At 39.6% G+C, this 19,837-nt stretch overlaps 1 protein-coding gene across 1 annotated transcript; it reads left to right on the top strand.

The window, feature by feature from the left end:
• Positions 1 to 14,396: 14,396 nt before the first annotated feature.
• LOC145466266 (adenosine receptor A2a-like) lies at positions 14,397 to 15,727 on the top strand. Its single transcript, XM_081449984.1, has one exon. The coding sequence runs from the start codon at positions 14,744 to 14,746 to the stop codon at positions 15,725 to 15,727; it is 984 nt and encodes a 327-aa protein (XP_081306110.1). The 5' UTR covers positions 14,397 to 14,743.
• Positions 15,728 to 19,837: the final 4,110 nt, after the last annotated feature.

The raw sequence follows: 19,837 nt of genomic DNA on the forward strand, positions 1-19,837 counted from the left end.
GATTTCAAGCGACATATTTAGTTAATGGCTTGAATCACAGAGACCGATTTAGCTTAAATACACTTTGGCGTCGTCTGGTTTTGCTAATTTAAGTCTTGATCCTCGGAAAGTATCTTGTGATTAAGGTTCATAGCTTCTTTAACTAAGGCCACCCCGCGATATATATATATTCGCAGCTATATAACTATGAGTATTACATATGTACAGATCATGATGCCCAGACTACAAACCGAGTATTTTAACGGAACCTTTAATTAAAAAATTGCATTTTACCATTTTAAGCGGAATTAAATCTTTTTTGTTGTTGTTTTTGTAATATCCGTCACTGTTCTAAAACTAGTGAGACAATCTCAGATAGTGCAGAGCGCAATTGATAGCTCTGGTACAGTAGTCCCATAAATACTCACCCCTGCCCGGTTCACTTCCGGTTTGTGTCTACCTTGGTAGTCTGCTACAGCTTTTCCCCTTTGCAGTGTGTATGTTTCAAGGTTGTGTTTTCATTCAAGGTCCAAAAATTACGCACAAATTAATTACTACTGGTGTTTTACGTTGATTTTCGTTCATTTTAAATTCAATGATACGCTGAAGCAGCAAACGTGACAATTTAGCTTCTCACACCAACTTTGTAACTTGATACTTTTGTTTTCCTCGCAAAGGCATGTAATATGAAATCCTTGTTTTCTCCAAAACATACGGAAGATGTCCTTGTTTTTTGGAGATAAATGAAAGAAAGTTACACATCTGATGTAGTGATGAAGAAACGGAACAGAAACGATGTTGTTTTACTAAAAATACAAATTTTACCGATGAACAAGAACTAATTTAATTATCAGATAGTCACGAAATACCACTTTCTTTTTCTGTTGCCACCTTTGTTGTTAACAATAAAACAATTCAAAATTAACACACAACGATATTGATGGCTGAGAAGCATTTCAACGAAAAGTATTGAAGATAAACAGCGCTACTTGGCCGATATGAATGAGTCTCCTCAAAGACTGATTAAATTAATTTGCGCTTTCATTAGGTGCCACGGCGTCTGCAGCAATATTTGAGCATTTTCCTGGTTTCTTTTGTTACAAATTTACAATTTGCGGAGTATTAAAGCCACTAACTCGGGAACTTTTTGGTCTCTCTTACAGACACAATTGAGGCAAGAAATAAACAAGCCGCTAAGGAGAAGCAATACATTTGAACCCTGACAAGCACACTATTGTAGATTGAAAACAGCAGATGATATTTGTTGAACCGACCTGTGTGTAATTCTAAAAGCTACGTAGCCACAGTAACGTTTCACTTTTTCAATAAAAAGGGACAAATGGCGCTACCTGAAAACTAACTGCCGTTCTTGGTCACATGACATGATATATAAAATACCGCGTGGAAAAATAGTGTATAACACTAACGATGCTAGAACGCATGCGCCTTACATGTTGAGCTCTACCATAAGGAAAACCACTCAACATTTGTGCATGATTCCGTATGCAATGTATCCTTCACCTAATATAGAAGCCACGAACGCTAACTAATCTACGCATGCGTTTAGGGCAAATTAGTTTTGTTCTAAGGAGAATGGTACCACAAGGAGAGCAAGAAGTTACCTGAAACAAATATATAGCTTTGCGATGTTCAATGTGAAGTGACGGCGATGGAATGTGTTTTACGTAGAGTACACATGTACCTTTCCCACTCTACCCCCACTACTTCCTTGCCTCTAGGTTAATTAATTAAACAAACATTTAAGTCTACACCTTAGCGCCATAGGGCCATAGCGCCATAGGGCCATAGCGCCATAGGGCCATAGCGCCATAGGGCCATAGCGCCATAGGGCCATAGCGCCATAGGGCCATAGCGCCATAGGGCCATAGCGCCATAGGGCCATAGCGCCATAAGACCTTAGTTCCTTAGCGGCAGGCAGCTCCCATAACCATCCCAATAGTGCACTCTGGGTCAGCGGTCCATTGTGGTGTAAGCAAAAAACCTCGCGACAGGCGGCACGTAATATTTGCAAAAATGAAGTGCCTCTGAAAACACAACTAACGAAAGTTTATAATTAAATAAAGCCATAATTAGCTAAGTTCTGGGGTCTAATAACCTCGTTTCTTGCTCTTGAAATCAAATACTTTCCGTGATAAAAATCTAATCTGAAACTATGGCAAAAAACTGCTACAACAGTAGCTGTCAGTGTTCACTTTGGCAATTATTCGAACAGCGTCGTCGCTCTTCTTCACTAGCGAAGTCTGGAACAATTAGCTTCAAATTGCGAGCGTACTGTCAATCACGAGGGGCAGAACTTTTAGATCACATCGGAAATAAGACGTCTCATAATTTTACAAACATGCATGTTTCCAAAACATCCGTTATCTTCAGTATAACTGTAATTAGAATCACAGCTTTTAGGCAGCGTCTACCCTACGCGGGAAAAATGTGAAAACGCAGCTTTATTTCTACGGTTAGGCCTTCCGTCCACACTAATCCGTCACGAAAACGGAGCTTTTTGAAAACGTTCTTCAAACTGGAGGAATTTATAAATGCCGGCTTTACGTTTTTGTGAGGACGGAAAACAAGTTTTGAGAACGGAGCTTTTCGAAAACGATGACATGACGATTACGATCACTTGTCAGACACAAATCCACGATTATTGTTGCTTTTTTAAATTCCTCCGGCGTAGTGTGGACGGAAAACATTTGATGCGTTTTCAGAGCGAAACCTCCGTTTTCAAATTTTTCCGGCGTAGAAAGGTGTCTAGAAAATCCTTGTGGATATATGCTCGCATTTTGCAATTATTATATGAACTCTCATGTTCCCGCTGACGACTCTCTCACGGGTAAATAAGCGGTTATATTAGTTCTAAATATAAAACCTTGCAAAATAGAGAGGTTTAAAAGAAACAAATTTACAACTGATAGCCACTGATGGTGGGAACTACGGGTGCTTTCCATAATGCCAAACCGACCTGTCAGAGACCCGTGGGGATACCCGAGGAAAATGGAACGAAATTTTCTGATTAACTGAGGGCCAACCAAGAGAAATGGCTCTAACCATTTTTTATTCCTTTTCCGAATTCCCTATATGGACAATGAACCGGTTTGTCAGAAATGGAACGGCGAATTTCGGTCGGAAAATTTCAAACGAAGTAATTGGACCACCTCCAGAGGTGATCCCGAGTATTCCGGTCGGAAGAAACCGAAACGGACCTCTCGCAATTTGACGTTAGTTGGCTAGGAGCAAAAGCCTTCGCTAACTGGCTCATAGAACCCTCGAGCGCACTTCTAAACAATAATTGTCCGACACGCGGTGTCAGTTATTGTTTTCCCCTTTCAAACTCAATCTCTGTCTCCCTCTCTCCCTCCTCCCCCCTCCCTCTCCTCCTCCAACCTCCCCTCTCTCCCCTCCCCCACAAAGCAATACAGAGCTGCTTTCTGACAGACGACTCAGTGTCATCCGGAGAAAGTACTTCCTAATCAATACTCGAAGCAACAACGTGCAACCAGCAACAAGTAAGGGCGGAAAAACTTTCTGCTGCAGTTTGGTCTGCTCGCCCTCTCAACAAAAACTCAAAATAAGATGCAAATATCTTTTTAATTAATCGCTTCTTTAAAATTACATACATGATTCGATCTTTTGATCAGTTCTTAACAATAATTTCTTTTGTAAAACCCTCATTACAAACTTAAAAGAAATAAAACAGGTAAATCTCAAACTATCAATCATATTGAAACCTTCTGAAATTATTGCTCACAATCACTGTAAATCACTGGTTGAAATCGTTATGTAATGTTACAAGAAGTTCACCGCGTTTACATATGCATATAAAGCCTCTTCCACAATGGTGCAAAAAAATATACAAAGTCTAAGTTCCCAAACTTTCAACTGGGATATATAAACGTTTTTAAGAAAAAACAAATGACTAACTCTGTTCGCTACAAAATTCTTCACTCAGCAAAATTGAGTACATTGCGGATTGTTTGCTAATTTATATCCGATCTTAACGTTTACTACGCGTTTATTCCTACAAGCTAATTCTCATTCTCAAACTCATTAGTAATTCATCAAGTTTAAACAAAGGAAATCGTGACCGTGACGGTGTTTGGTCTGATCTCAAAATAAGCATAGATTCAATTTTACGATTTTATTTCTTCATTTTCTTTTTGAAAACTGCCCTGATTTTAAATAATTGGCACAGGTAATTCAGCATGGTCTACAGGGGTTTATAGTTAAAAATATCGAAGGTGAGTCAACGGAAGCAAACGATCTTAGTCATATTTTAAGTGGGACTGCTGCGTAAATAATACCAAATGTTGCCAACGTTTTCACAAAACCTAACCCTTCAAGAGGCATTTGAAACCGCCGCATAGATAAACGAAGAGACAAAAAGAACGAAATTCGATGGTGCATTTTGCAAAAAATTCAAACTTAATAGGGGTCACCGAACGTCCAAGATCGTTAAATCCAGGCAAAGCTATAGCAATGGCCATCTGCCCTATCATTGTTCATCAGTTTTATTACTCAGAGCGTGCTCGACGCATGACGTGGCGTGTGAATTTGCGTGCGCGGTAAAGATGCGAAGAAACAATTAGCGCGAACGTTCTTAACCCAGCGCATGTTATGTCAATGCCGAAGGACTACCAGGGGTTCAAACAATTTCATTTACACACACTTTTACTTTTGGACTGTTCTACTCTAGTCAGCAAGTGGAAAAACAACAGTCTATTATGTCGCTATGCATAATTGAAAACAATTTTAGATACGGTTTTGTGATATCCAAAACAGTTGATAATTGAAAGTCCAAATAGCCGGTGTTATCAGCTTCAGTGATTCAGCTAATAACACTTTCCTCTTTCTTGATTGTCACTGAGCTTGCAAAACATCATTCAAGAATTTCTTATATTTTAGTGTGCACTACACAGACTGATTTTAATTTGGTTGAGTTCATCGTAGTGTACCTGGTCTTGGTTCGTATTCAACAATCACATGAAGATCTTAATCTGATTATTTATCAGTTCAAATACATTGTATAACTTTCCGACCATCTCATTGTCTTCGTTGGTTTAATAGGATCATTCGAAGATCTGAATACGATGATTTTCACGGTCAGATACAACTATTCGACCATCACTAAGAACTGCTATACCGCTTGGAGAGTCAAACTCTCCTAACTCTTTCCCTACGGTTCCAAACTTTGCAACAAACTCTCCATTGAGTTTGAACACCTGGATTCTGTGATTACCTGTATCACAGACCATTAGGTGTCCTGCCTTGTCAACAGCTAAAAAAGTGGGTCCATTGAACTGCCCGTCAGCATCCCCAACACTTGTAAACTTACAAAGAAATATTCCCTGTTCCCCGTCAAAAACATTTACGCGATGTTCTTCTTCATCTGACACGATTAGATACTGCTTATACGAAACACAGGAACAGGGAAACTTGAAAACGTCGTCTTCGCCAATTTTTTGTAAAATTTGTTTTCTATTCGAAAACACCTTAACTACTTTGTTACCTACATCAGCAACAATTATGTTTCCGTCGCTGTCTATATTTAAATCAGCAGGTTCATCCAATCCACTATCGAGACTTCCTTCAGCTCCATCAAATGCATCCAGGTAATTTCCTTGTTCATCGAAAATTTGAACACGATTGTTCCCACTGTCAGAAACTAAAATGTTTCCATTTTGGTCAAAGGCTATGCCCATTGGAAATTCAAACTCGCCTTTCCCTTGGCCAGGTCCACCAAAGCATCTCAGGTAAGTCCCGTCACTGCGAAAGACGTGAACTCGGTTGTTTTCAGCCTCAGTCACTGCAATTTCATCTCGGTTGTTCACTGCCACTGCCAATGACGCGCCAACGGTTCCTGCAGATGAACCTTGTTGTCCAAACGATAACACAGGTTTGTATTCTCTATCTTTGACCCGAACGCCAAATGGACTTCCACGCACATGGTCTCCATTCACTTTAACAGAAGCATTCAATTTTCCAGCTTCTGACACAAAATAACAGATATTGTAGGTACCATCCTTGCGGTCTTCGATCTGTACTTGGGCCATGCAATCTTGTCGCTGTTGATTGTTTATTTCCAGCGTTACTTCATCCCGTTCATTATAACACTGCCTTCCGTCAGCAGTTCTTGTTGTCAATACAAACTGTGCTTTTAGTCCAACAGTTGCATTTCTGATTCCGTTGCCTTCTGCATTTGATTGATGCGGTGCTGCTCTCTTTGAAACATTTTCGACGAAGCCAATTCCTTCGTTAAGCACAGTGTTCAATATTTTTTCATTCTCGAAATAAACAAATTCGGGAACACTTTCACTGGCTCGGCCCAATTGGTTTTCTCGATCCACTTCTTCTTGAAAAAAGTTATTCAAAGATTTATTGCATTGGATTAATTCAGCACTGCTGTTCCGTTTCAAAACTGTTTCAGTCCTTCCTACTGAGGCGTTGATTGTTTTCAATTGTTGTTCGATCTCACTCTTTTGAATTCCCTGGCGCTGGAGTGTTTCTTTCGCTTGGTTTTCGACTTCAATAAATATTTCCTCTTTCTTGGCGATGACAGCTGCAATAATTTTGTCAGAAAACGCCTGCACGTCCCTTTTCACATTGCCAACTTCTGCATGAATTTTATGGCAGTTTTCGTCAATTTTAGCGATGTCGTTCTTCTTCTGTTGTATCGATTTCTTTTGGGATTCAAGGAAACCTTTCAATCGCAATTTGCATTCGTTAGCAGCTTCTTCCAAAAGTATCTTTGCATGTCCGTCATGAATGGTTGCGACACAAGAGCTGCAAATCGCTTCTTCACAGCGCTTGCAAAAGAACTCCAATTCCTTCTTTTCGTGGCCCTGCTTCTGACAAAATGCAGGTCGCTTTAAAATGTCAGCAAAGTCTTCCTCCTGAAAGTCTTTGAGCGCCAACACTCGGTGCTCTTTGTTGGCTCGCATGCCATTATGAAGGGTAATACAGTCCTCACACCAGAAAGCAAAACACTTAAAGCAATAGAAACTATGTGAACTCTTCTTGTCACAGTTTCCGCATTTGGCTTCGGTAAAATCACACTGTTTAATGGCCAACACATCAAGCAAACTGTTAATTCGAAAATTGGTGGGCAAAGCGTCGAGGTTTCCACTACTGATCGTACTTTCTCTTCGACATTCCGGACATGTAATCATGTCATGGCGGCCACTCGTTCGTTGAATCCCCATTAAGCAGTGAAGACAAAAACTGTGTAAGCATGACAGCGTTTTAGGATTGGTGAACGTGTTCATGCACACAGAACAAGATACTTCTTCGTGAAGATTGTTTAGCAAGGCTTTTATGTCCATGGCCATGGTTTAAAGTAGAAAACAACAGTGCGGTTGAAAACGCCTTTAACAACATGCTGAACTCATCCGGGATATTACGTTTATCAAACAAATAGTACTGCCTAAAGATCGTATGCGTCACTTGGCGCAATAACGACAGGTGATAAATACTGTCCAATCACGTAGCAATATCAGACGTGGATGACGGATTTTTTTATTTCTTAGAATGAGTTCAGACAATACTGAAGTCTCATAGTCTTTGAAGCGAAAATAATCACTAAATTAATTTTGTTTCAGCAGGCGATCGTTATATCTTTATGTTTATCTTACTCTTTTAGTCTCTTTTGTAATGAGAATGCATGCAAAACAGGCAAAAGTGTACCAAAAGGCGAAGATACTTCTTCGTGAAGATTGTTTAGCAAGGTTTTTATATCCATGGCCATGGTTTAAACTAGAAAATAACAGTGCAGGTGAAAACGCCTTTAACAACGCAGGTAATGCGTGCTCATCCGGGATACTGCGTTTATCAGACAAATAGTACTGCCTAAAGATCGTATGCGTCACATGGCCCAATAACGACAGGTGATAAATACTGTCCAATCACGTAGCAATATCAGACGTGGATGACGGATTTTTTTATTTCTTAGAATGAGTTCAGACAATACTGAAGTCTCATAGTCTTTGAAGCGAAAATAATCTCTGAATTAATTTTGTTTCAGCAGGCGATCGTTATATCTTTATGTTTATCTTACTCTTTTAGTCTCTTTTGTAATGAGAATGCATGCAAAACAGGCAAAAGTCTACCAGAAGGCAAAGATACTTTTCATGCAGATTGTTTAGCAAGATTTTTTTGTCCATGGCCATGGTTTAAAGTAGAAAACAACAGTGCAGTTGAAATCGCACTTAATAACGAAGGTAATGGTCGGTCATCTGATATCCCATTTACCACTGAGACTAATAATATTGACCAATCAGGCAGCGTTATTTGACACTGTTGATAGATTTTTGCTTTGTTAGAATGAGTTCAGACTAAAAATTTCTGAGAATCGTGATCAGGTTGACCTTTGTCGCAAAATTATTAAAGGGCTGTCAACAAATGAGTTTTGTATTTTAGTAGTGTTTGATATCTGTTGACCACACTATTTTAATCTCCATCGTGATAAAATGTGTACTACAAATACGCGAACACTTTATCGAAAAGCATTTCAAAATTCTGAGCTGTAGCTATTTGCAATAGAGTAGGTATGTAACCTTGGGGTTTAAGTGTATTTTAGAGAACTTAAACTGGGCCTTGGGCAGGATGTGTTAAGAGGAAGTTCTGGTCAAACGCCAAACTATTTTTAAATCGATTTTCAATCTCATCAAGATGCGTTCAAATGAATTTGCCATTATCTCTTGAGGACAAGTCCTCAATGAGTTATCCAGGCTCTTTCCCATCTTATTAAAATCAGGGCCTTAAGCTGCTTTTCTCAAGTGAAGTCCTCTCCAGAGCTCCTCACCACCATGAAAAAAAATTAGTTCGACGCTTTTTCCCGTATACGACAAATTCGCGTAAGCCCATGCCACCTCGGTTACAAAAAAATGTAGGCAGAAGAAAAATACGTAAAACTGAATTTTTGAATTTTTGTCGCAGTTTCTATTGCAAAACTAATGGGCCCTGCACAATATTCACGTCTTCATCTGAGACTGTTTTTTTGCGACTGGCGACCATGGGCTCGATCATAACTGGTGATAGAAGACCGAAGACCTCGTTATTGATAACTGCAGGACTTTTGATAATTGAGAGTGATGTCCCTTTAGGTACACCTGTTTAAGCTGAAAAACCCATCATCAACAGTATCGTCATATGACAGCATCGTCATAGCTCCAGTATTAAACAATTTCTACTATGAACATCTCATGCACCGGAATCTGGGCATCAGGAAACGTTCAACACGGTTGGCACGTCTTACGCTAGGTCTACGATCGTCCCGTTACTCTAGACTCCAAAACAACGCGTCAGATGGTGTTACCTCACCGGACGTTATTGGTGAGCTAAACAGCTCCCTTATCTGTGCACAACGGACCGTTGAGCGTGATGCCCTCTTCGTTACGCAGCAGCTAACTCCTTCCTGGTCTCCCGTGAAATCGGTGTTCGTCCCGCCAAATGTCATAGATCATAAATTACGGTTCTTCCGCCAAGCGCACACTTCAAATAAATAAATAATAATAATATTTATACAGGGGGCGATCTCACATAAAGTGGTTTTCAGAACGGCCCTGTGAAAAATTTTATAAAAACGTAAAAGCTATACAAAACAATGCTACTTAAACGCAAAAGATACGATATAAATAAAATATGATAAAATTAAGGCATGCGTTCAAGTTTCTTTTTAAAAAGTAAAATAGATCTAGTTTCCTGTATTTCAAGACTTAAAAGGTTAAAATCGAGAGCTCCTTGGTGCGTGATTTTTTGCTTTGCCCAGTTTGTTTTGGGAGCAGAAAGGTGCAGATTCTTGCGCTGGCGGGCATCATAATGGTGAATGGCATTATTTTGTCTAAAATTAAAATTAAAATCGATGATTTTGTGAAGGCATCTAAAAATAAAAACACATCGGTGAAGGTGCCGTCTGTGACCTTAGCGATTCCACTCTAGTTCCTCAAGAGCTTCGGTGGCAGAGGAATATTTTAGTTTGTCTAAAATTAATTTCCCTGCCTTGTTTTGTTGTACTTGGAGATCGTTCATCAGCTGAGTGTTGTTTTTGTCACCCCATATAATGTCACCTTTGTCAAAACATGGAAGAATTAGGGGGTGATAAAGTCCAAGTCGCTGGTTAGTCATATTTACAATGTTTTTTTCTGTGCTCATTCCAAGACAGATCTTCTCTTAGTGTCTTAGTATTTGAATGTATTGGCATGTTAAACTGAGAGGGCTTTCATTGATCTTAATGGAAGCAGTATTTAAGGACTTTAGACGAAGAGTGCTTCCAAATAAAACATATCTTGATTTATCGCAATTAAGGGTGAGCAGATTAGAATGTAATCATTGTGAAACAGTTTTTAAGTCTATATTCAGATAGGTCTCGACGTCCTGGGCTGTTTTGGCAGAATAGTAAATTAGGGTGTCATCAGTATAGAGGATGATTTTGCAGTGTCTGAGACACTGGGGAAGGTCGTTGACGTAAATGTTAAATAGTGGCGGTCCAAGTATGCTGCCCTGGGGTACTCCAACTTAGATAGGCTTGGGACACGAGAGACAAATCAAGCATTGGCATAAATAATCCTCACTGTTCTGCAACCTAAGCCGAACAGTCATGTCTACTCGGTTCAATATTGCCTCTAACCCTTATTCCGAGATATTGTGGATCCTTGATCCCCGGCTGGTAGGCCTAAACAAATTCTGCACGGCAACGTTTGAACAACTTTCACGATTTTGAGCAATTTTTTCGACTTTGAGCAACTTTTAGGAGAGTGAGCAACTTTACAGCATCTTTTCTAAAAGCTATCATATTTTTGGCATATTTTCGGCATATTTTCACTATTTCGAAATCACATTCATAAGTAATTGATATTTTTACACGTTTTCTTTGGAAATTTTCACGAATTTCACCAGAAACTCTCTTGCGTTTTGATCGGTCTCTTGTGTTGATAGATTCCAAATATGGATATGCCGGACGTGACTCCATTTCCAGGATGGGTATCCCGTGTTAATATTCCAGTTATGGTACAACCAGCTCAAAAATGGCGCTTTCGTCTGACAATGAAGAATCCAATGAAGAACAACATCAAAGAGATCCAATCCAGGCTGCAATTGAAAATGGTGCAGAGCTTTCGAAGCCTGAAAGGGTTTCATCTCCCGAAAGCGTAAAGTAGTCGTGAACAAAGGCAAATACAAGTCAAGTCGAATGCAAAAGTCGATGAGCAAAACCTCTGTTTATGACCGAATCAAGGAATATCCTAATCAGCATCTCATGTGTGTCAGTAGACAGCTGCGGTGCAAACCGTGTCACGAAACCCTTGCAGTCAAGGAAAGCACTGTTCAGAAACATGTGGAGTCCAAAAAAACGCAAGCAACTATAAAAAATTTTTAAGCAACTTTTGCGATTTTAAGCAACTTTTGAGCATCTTTTGGGGATATTTTTGAGCAACTTTTCAACATTTTTTGAGCAGAATCTGTCTAGGCCTACCGGCTGGGCTGCTCCTAGACATTTCTATCAAACCATAAGACGCATTGCCTCGATTACAGGAAATCCTCCTAAGAATCCTTCCCAACGTGTGACCGGCCAAACCTATTAGTTTTGTCAGCTTCGGTACGTTCTCGCTGTTGACAGCGTCTATACTCCACCGCACCTAGCTCTACCTTTAGGATAACCCACCTTACTCCAGATAGCTGTAGACTCCCTCCCTACACGATCGTTGATACCGATAGGTGCAGGGACATTATGCATCTCTCTTTGAAAGCCACCAAAATTATTGATCGTTGCTTTCAGCAGCCTTCTTGTCTTGCGGGACCACAAATTATGCAAGCCTTCCCATGAACTCATAGTTGCAGCCTATTTTGTCATAAATGGTTTACTACCAGCCCTTTACATCCGATCCATCCATCCGTCAAAGTATCAAATAAAGCGTCTTTTCTGTAGGTACTTTGTCACCGTAGGTTACGACAAAGCAATCGATCTATTGTGTTCTTTCCGTCACACCTGTCAGTTATTTCATTTGTAGCTGATGTTGCCAAACGGTCGACAGTCGATCCTAGTGCTAAGAGAAACTATGTCGTTCTTGTTTGACAGCGTGAAACACGATGACCTCTACGATACCATCACAGTTGGTTTCCGCGTTCTTTGCTCCATGGTGGGGTGAGAATATCAGTTCGCAGCGACCAGTTTCTTGTTTATATGAGGTCGCCACGGATTCAATCTTGTTCTTCCACGGGATTAATGTGGAGATTGGTAGGGTCAACAATCCGAGTAAGAAATCTATGAATAAATGTGGAACTTCTGAAGTTGTCTCCTCCGGCTGAAAGTGCGAGTGCAAGTAATGGTCACTGACCCTTGCATTAAAAAAAGGCAATGAATATGAAATCTTCTACGACGCGATGACCTCTCGCCTCATAGTTGACGGAAAACTCGTCCATTTTGAACATTTCTAGATCTAGTAGAATCACCGGTACAAACGAGGTACTGGCTTAAATGTTGTACAGCCTCCATATAACAGCCTTGTCATACACAACTCCTTTCTGTATAAGATTGCCCACATGTGGAACCAGTTACTGAGCTATCACCAAATCCGCGACCACTTTGGCACAATCTCGTTCTCGTTTAAATGATGTGGAGTTTACAGGATGCCAGTGTATGAACTGTATTTTCTAACTCAAATTTTTAATGTTAGGGCTAGTTGCTCCTAGGAATATTTTATATTTAATCAGTTCTGAATTTATCTTAGCAAATATAGTAATTGTAAACAGTAATGTTAGGTTTGCGTTTTTGTCATGAGCCCCTGGCTCGGGAGATTGGGCAACCACACCTTACGTTTACTGACGACTTAAAATAAAGTTACTTAACCTTACCTTACCATACCAAAGCTCAGGTGCATCGTCGCGAGGAGTTTACATTTACTGTCTCGTATGGGGACTGTGTCGTTAAGGGTTAAATACTGTAAAGGGTGAAAAGATAAACTCAGAAGGCATCAGTGGCGTCACTAGAAACACTTCCTTCAGCTCCTGGAATTCACTAGCTTATTGTTCCGCCTCAGTCTAGCTATACTCTGGCTATGTCCGAGTATTATCCACTGACTCCTTCTCCGCGAGGTCTTATCCTCGGCCCTCACGACTTCTTTCCGTTAGATTCCGAAGATGATGCTGACCTTGACATTCTGGCTTGCACCTTCGCTGAGGTATACATGGCCTTCAGCCTGGAAAATACGCCGGGTTAAACATCATGTTCATGATGCCAGCATGGGAACCTCCGCCGGTATCTTCAGCCATCATCCAACCATCCCGTACTGTAGCATTTGGCCCAGTGACTATTCTGTGCCCATCTAACGCACCTGCTGAGACCGCTGATGTTGTTCTGCTGAGACGATCAGGCCGCCAAAGGAGTGCTCCATTTTGTTGCAATGATGAACAAGCGATTGATATACAGAAAAATGGAGTGGCTTAACTAGAACAACAAATGACGGCAAGCTATGCGCCTAAAACTCAACTCAGAGGAACAAAAGTAATAATGTCTAGACGTCCCTTCGTCCTATTCTTCTTAAAAAACCTTTATAGTGTCAAAAAGGTGGACTTCAATGCGCTATGCATCCAAGGGACACCGGCCAAACAAAAGCTAACTGGACGATCTTAGCCATGCATGAGAAATCGCTAATCTAAATTCTGGCTAGCTTTGAAATCGTTTAGAAGCTTCAGTCAAAGTCGCTGTCACGGTGTCAACATCAGTCTAAATACCTACGAAATCGCTAACTTATTAAACAGTCACTAAATTTTGGGACAGCCTGAAATCGCTTTATTTAGCTAAGGCAATGAAAATTGCAACAAGGAGTGCAAAGGCCGGTCAAAACAGCGACTTACAGAACAACTATATGGAATATGTTCGAGTAGAATAGCGATCTCTTTTTTACAAGCCATCAGGCAAAACTGGTCTGACCACTTTCATACAAGAGAGTTTTTATTATTCCAGTTCCTGCGAAAGAAAGGCGTGAGCTTCGAGCCGACATGAATGTTACACAGTTATGACGTATTTCTCCAGTAAGGCAATCAGAGCCAGTATACAGATCCACAAGAATTATCTTCAAGATGAAAGTTTTGGTTTCAAAACGCTGCCCTGTCACGTACCGGGGAGAAAATCCAGAGCGGGGGAAAAAAACTTGTTTTCTCGGATTATCCTGATTTTAAAGTCTGAAGGAGAGGAAAACTTGAAATTTCACCTGACACGAAATATAAAATTCAATTTTGAATAAAATGCAATTGAGACACCAAGCTGGAGCCTTTATTTCCAGAACAATTATCGCGTTAACAAAGGCTCTCCAACCTTCATTAATGGCCATGAATGGAGCCAATCACAGCGTGTGGGAAAGCGATCCATATATTGTAAAGCACATTTAGCACAATTGATCAACAGGGTTTATAAACTGATCAGCAAACAGGTGCTATTATTAAAATGCTAAACAAAGAACATCACACATCTGAAGCGTTAAAAAACGCTTGACCAAAATTTTGTTGGCGTCGGGCTAACTGATATATTGTTTTTTTACTTGTCTGTTAACACGTTTTCGTTTGGTCACGATCACATGCCTGAGGGTATCAGTAATTAAGAAAGCCATTGACGTACTCTGCAACAGCTGCACGCATATATTAATAAATATTTGAGTAAAAACGCAATAACTTCAAGTGATTAGAGTTCTTTAAGAATTAAAAGATCAGAATTACACGTAAGCTAACGGCTAATTCAAGAACACACAGAAAAACAGAAAAAATGAGTAAAGAGAGCCAAGGTGACGCTTCGTTTGTCGACCAATTGGGAAAAACTGTATTTATCGCGTTCATGGCTTGTATCTCTCTAACAGGAGCTTTGACGAATGCAATGGTTATTTTTTCGATATTTACCAACCAGAACTTAAGGACGAGGACAAACTACATCGTTCTCAGTTTGGCCGTTTCCGACTTCTTTGTCGCTACTGTTGCCATTCCACTTCGATTGCTGGGAGATTTGGTTTCATGTGACGTGGTCGTGGCTTTCACGATTTTATTTGACGGTCTGTCAAGACTGAATATTGTGCTGCTAACGTTTGAGCGATATATTGCGGTGAGATTTCCATACTGGTATGAAAGAAACGCGTCAAAAAGAACAGTTTTAATTGCAGTCGCTGTTTGCTGGTGTGCAATGGGAATATTTGCCATTTCTCTTATCAGCGGTGTTGGCATTCGCCATGAAAAAGATGAGAACACTGGAGAACTCGTGGCAAAATCATCCACAATTTGTCTTTTATCAACTACACTTTCCCAAGCTGCTGTCATAACTTTTACAATAGCATTCTGCTCAGTTCCAATCTTGGTAGTTGTTCCCATAAACTGTTATTTGATAAAGGTAAGTCATCGACAAATGAGGACAATCCACGACTTGCATATGAGCGTGGAAGTTAACTTGGACCAATCAAACGGCACACGAGTACAGAGAGATTTTACAGTAGCACAGAAAAAAATCGTGAAGATGGTGGCGGTGTTGGTGTGTTTGTTCCTCATCCTCGTCGCTCCTATAACAATTATAGATCTTATTGAGACATTAGGCAAAGTTTCTATCTCACCTTACTTGTCTACAACTGCTGTGTGTATGATATACCTTAATGCAGCTCTTAACATGTTTGTCTATGCCGCCTTCAACACGGCTTTTCGAGAAGCTTTTCACAGGATATTTGTACAAATTAGAACATTTTTAGATCGGCATAGCTGCTTCAAATAGCTGAAACAATGTAGACTGCAAAAAACAATAGTTTTTTTCCTCCAAATTTTCTCTTGAAGAAGAAATGGCAATTGCTTTGAAGACATTTTACGCAGAAATAAGGAAAAATTCATTGACTTTTACAATTCATAAAATTCGATTCGTTTATTAGCGCAAAACGTTGCGAAAATCGTTCGGCATGTTTTGAATTTTGCATACTAAACTTAAGTACAGCTTATCTATTTTAGAGCCGTGGGAATATTCCAAATGAGTAACAGAAATTATTATTGAATTCGGTTCTGGTGAGATACGACTGAACAATTATGCAGACCTCTGTGAGTGATATCCGCTAAAAACTGCGGCTCGGGCGGATATAATTCTCCTTCTCTGCATAATTCTTCATATCATACTCAGCATCATCCAATAAATATTTAGAAGTGGACCTGTCAATCATGCAATACTTATAATACTGAGTTACTGTCGGCTGTGGTTGGCTATACATCAAGTAAATACGCGCGCGAGCTCTAGGGTGGCTTATACCTGTTATTAGAAGAATTCTGATAGTGTACAAATGCAAATGGTGCAAAATTTTTGGTTGAATTATTGCATATTGTTCTTAAACAATTAGAGATTTTTAAAACATTTAGATTGACTATGATTTCATGCAAGATATCTAGGAGGTGACAGTTGAGAATTTTTACTCGACAAACTTCAGTAGAATATGTGTTCTTAAGCTCTCCTTGCCATCTTTTTATTACAAACACTTAAAAATTGCTGAACAAGAAGCCTTCAATGGTTTTAGGTCACTTTTATAGCACTTGATCAGTTAAATCTAAAGAAGACATAAAAGGGGAAAACAAATTGATCCTAACGTATTGAGCTCCACATCTGATCAAAAATTTTCGACAAACAACACGCTCCAAACCAAACGGAGCCAAGATGTTGGCTTGCTCTACAATCACTGCAAGATGTACGTGAACACCTGAAACAACCAAGAAAAGGCAATGAATCAAAAACATTGTTCTTTTATAGCGAAAAAAATACTGCGTCGGTCGAGCAATGAGAAACGGAACATTTTATGAGAATAGCCTGAGGAATACATCTTCATTTCTCAAATGCATTGAATTTACCATAATCTAACTAAGAAGGGAACACTTAAATATTCCACTAATTGAATCCTCATGTACTTTGTTACTGAGACACCTTTTAAAATATTAGCGATCTAGTGAACTCCGCTTGTGAATTCTACTGTATTATTTGATGCCTTCCCTCGCAGCTTTCCCCATCAGTCTAACATAAAACCAACCCGGGAGGCTGTTCGTTCTTCCGTTGCGGTTGAAGAGTAAACGACAGCAACAATCACAATTACACATTCATATATGCGCTTTTATTCGATAATCTCGTATTTCAGTTATGAGCTTATTGGACAATCATCGATTATTTTGCACACAAACGGAAGCTTCTCCGTGTTAACTTTAGCTTCCCACGAGCCATCAGATTTCATTGAGACATAATTCTGATCATCTGTTACATCCGGTTCCCAGTCCCCGAAATCGACGTCAGTGCCATCGAACCAAATCCAGGGTCTGTTCTGCACAGTCCTTCGTTTTAAGCCAATCCACACACGAGGGTTATTTCCCATCTTGCTCTTGACGATGTTGTTTTCCTGTTGACTGTGGATGCTGACCAGATGCCCATTTTTCTCCGCACACTTTCTTTCTGCAGTACGCGCCATCACAGGTTTGTTGACAAACATGTAGGTTACGAAATCAGCTACAGATGAACACGAGAAGGAAATAAAAAAGAAACTGAATTAAAAAGAAAGAAATAAGACTGAAAAGAACGTCAAGACATTAGCTGCTGGTTATTTGCATAAAACAACAAAAAGAACTTCCAGTTGACCTGCTCCCAGTTTCGTTAGAGTGTTTGCAAGCCCCGGAGGTCCTGGGTTCGAATCCCGCTGGCGTCTTTCATTACCTAAGTTGTATTATGAATGTGAAGAGGATCTCGTTCTTTGGAGGAAAAAAAGTTTGCCTTTCAGTCTGTTTGATCGTACGTCCGTGAAGGGAATTTGCTGGCAAATGAAGAATACAAAGAAAAATAAAACGCGACCATAGGTATTCTTCGAATTTTATCACTTTGTAATTAATAATGTTTTCAAAATTCAAGTTTTAATACAAGCACAACGAATTAAATTATTCCCATAAAAGCACACCGACGTGTTTGCACATTCAATTTGGTTATCTAAATCAAAACCACAAAAACTTCTCAGCCACGAGGAGTGTCAAAACTGACTACAAAGGTTTTAAAATTTTTTCCAAGCAGACCTGAACAAATGAAGTCACTTTCTTGTTTATACCAACCGTCATTCATTTTTTCGTAGTAGCAGTAATTTAATTCCAGTTCGTGATCAAGCGTTGTTCCTGCCGGCTTTACTTTACCAGTGATGGTTGAAGGATATTCCTGTCTTATAATCTTGTTAAACACGGTTCGAAAACTCAACTGTGTGTCCTTTGCTCCACACACTTTTTGGCATGGGTTTCCAGCAACGTTACTAAGTATGAAGGGATTGTCTGGAAAATTAAGCCAACAACATTAGACTTCAACTTCAACGTTCTTTATTGTACACTATTTACAGAGTTTACGTTAGTTTGATAAATATAAAAACAGAAGTATTTATTACATATGATTAGGGATAAGACTAAAAAGATATGTGCGTGGCCGCCAGATTAGCCATTGGCTTTCGAGCTGGTTACCACCATGTTAAGCTAAATGCGATAGTAACAAGAGTATATTACAGAAAAATACCTCACTGAAAATACATTACTGAAATTTATCTGTATACATATCACAGTTTTGAGAGCTCAAGGCAACCTAAAATTATTATCTCGAAGTAAAAACACCGTCACTAACTCTCCAAATATTTCCTTCACATGGCTTTAGGAACCTTCCAGAAGAGCAGAAGTGACAACGTGCGATCTAAAGAACGGGTCATAGTTGACGACAGGGTGCGAAGGGTAACGAAAGGCGCAAATATTAACGGAAACATAATTCTCATAATTCTTCTTCAAGTGAGTTGTTTTAGGAGGAAAGATGCGATGTCTGGGCCCTAAGAAAACTTTTCCGCCCTTGCATTTGAGATGCATGTGTCTTAAGTGGTCTAAAAGTTAAGGGCGTATTTCGTTTATTTTTGTATCAGCTTAATTCTCAACTCCCCCTTTCCGTACCAATAGTACTCTTCCTCAAAATCCTGAGAGATGCCGACATACGAGGAATATTACCCATTATAAACCATCAAATATTTTTGCTCGTGCGCGATTAGTCTAAATACGTCACGTGACCGAATATTCCCGAGCTAAAACTGGGGGATATTCGAGATTACTCCTCAATTTTCAAAACTGCGCGCGTTGCAAAAAAGATCTGAAGAATAATAAACACAGTAGCCTCCATTTGGGGCGAAAATATGCTCGGATATTTGTCCTTGGACATTATCTGTTCCTCGAAGCTCAAAGTTTTCCTCGAGTTACGCTCTTGGAAAGTGTTACGATATTATGTAAATTTCTGTAGATATTATGTAAATTCTGTAGCTGTAATTGTCAGCGGACTTTCTGCCGTACATATAAATTATGTATTTTGAATCGTTAGTTTAGTCTTCTACCGTTAGCTGAGTGAATAAAGCTTCGAAACAGAAAGCTATTCGCTTCTCAGAACAGATAATGTCCGCGGACAAATATCGTAGCATATTTTCGCGCCAAATGGAGGCTATTGTTTATTTATACCACTTTCAGTTAATCTGACAATGTCAGATAAGTATTGCACGGTAATCGTGTGAACGCAAGTGAAATTAAGGATTTACCTTAGGAGTGATATTGAAATTGCCTCAAACTTTTTACTAAGCCTTAGGCTCTGGTAAACTTTGAAAGACTTTATAAACATTACGAGTGGAGTAAATCCTTAATTTCTCGAGTTTTCATACCATTACCCACTTACTACATGACTGAGAAAGTTTCGAACGCGCCCGCCTTATTTTGCACTGCAATGATTTTTTCCCGTCACATTATGAGGAAAAAAAACATTCAGTAAGGAAACCTTACCGATTGGTAAATGCATCCCTTTGGTGTAAAACGCATC

The sequence above is a fragment of the Orbicella franksi genome, chromosome 13 (assembly GCF_964199315.1).
Source record: "Orbicella franksi chromosome 13, jaOrbFran1.1, whole genome shotgun sequence".
Classification (NCBI taxonomy): Eukaryota; Metazoa; Cnidaria; class Anthozoa; order Scleractinia; family Merulinidae; genus Orbicella; species Orbicella franksi.

What these genes read in the sequence shown, in the direction of transcription:
- LOC145466266 (XM_081449984.1), top strand. Translation starts at nt 14,744, where the DNA reads ATGAGTAAAGAGAGCCAAGGTGACGCTTCGTTTGTCGACCAATTGGGA.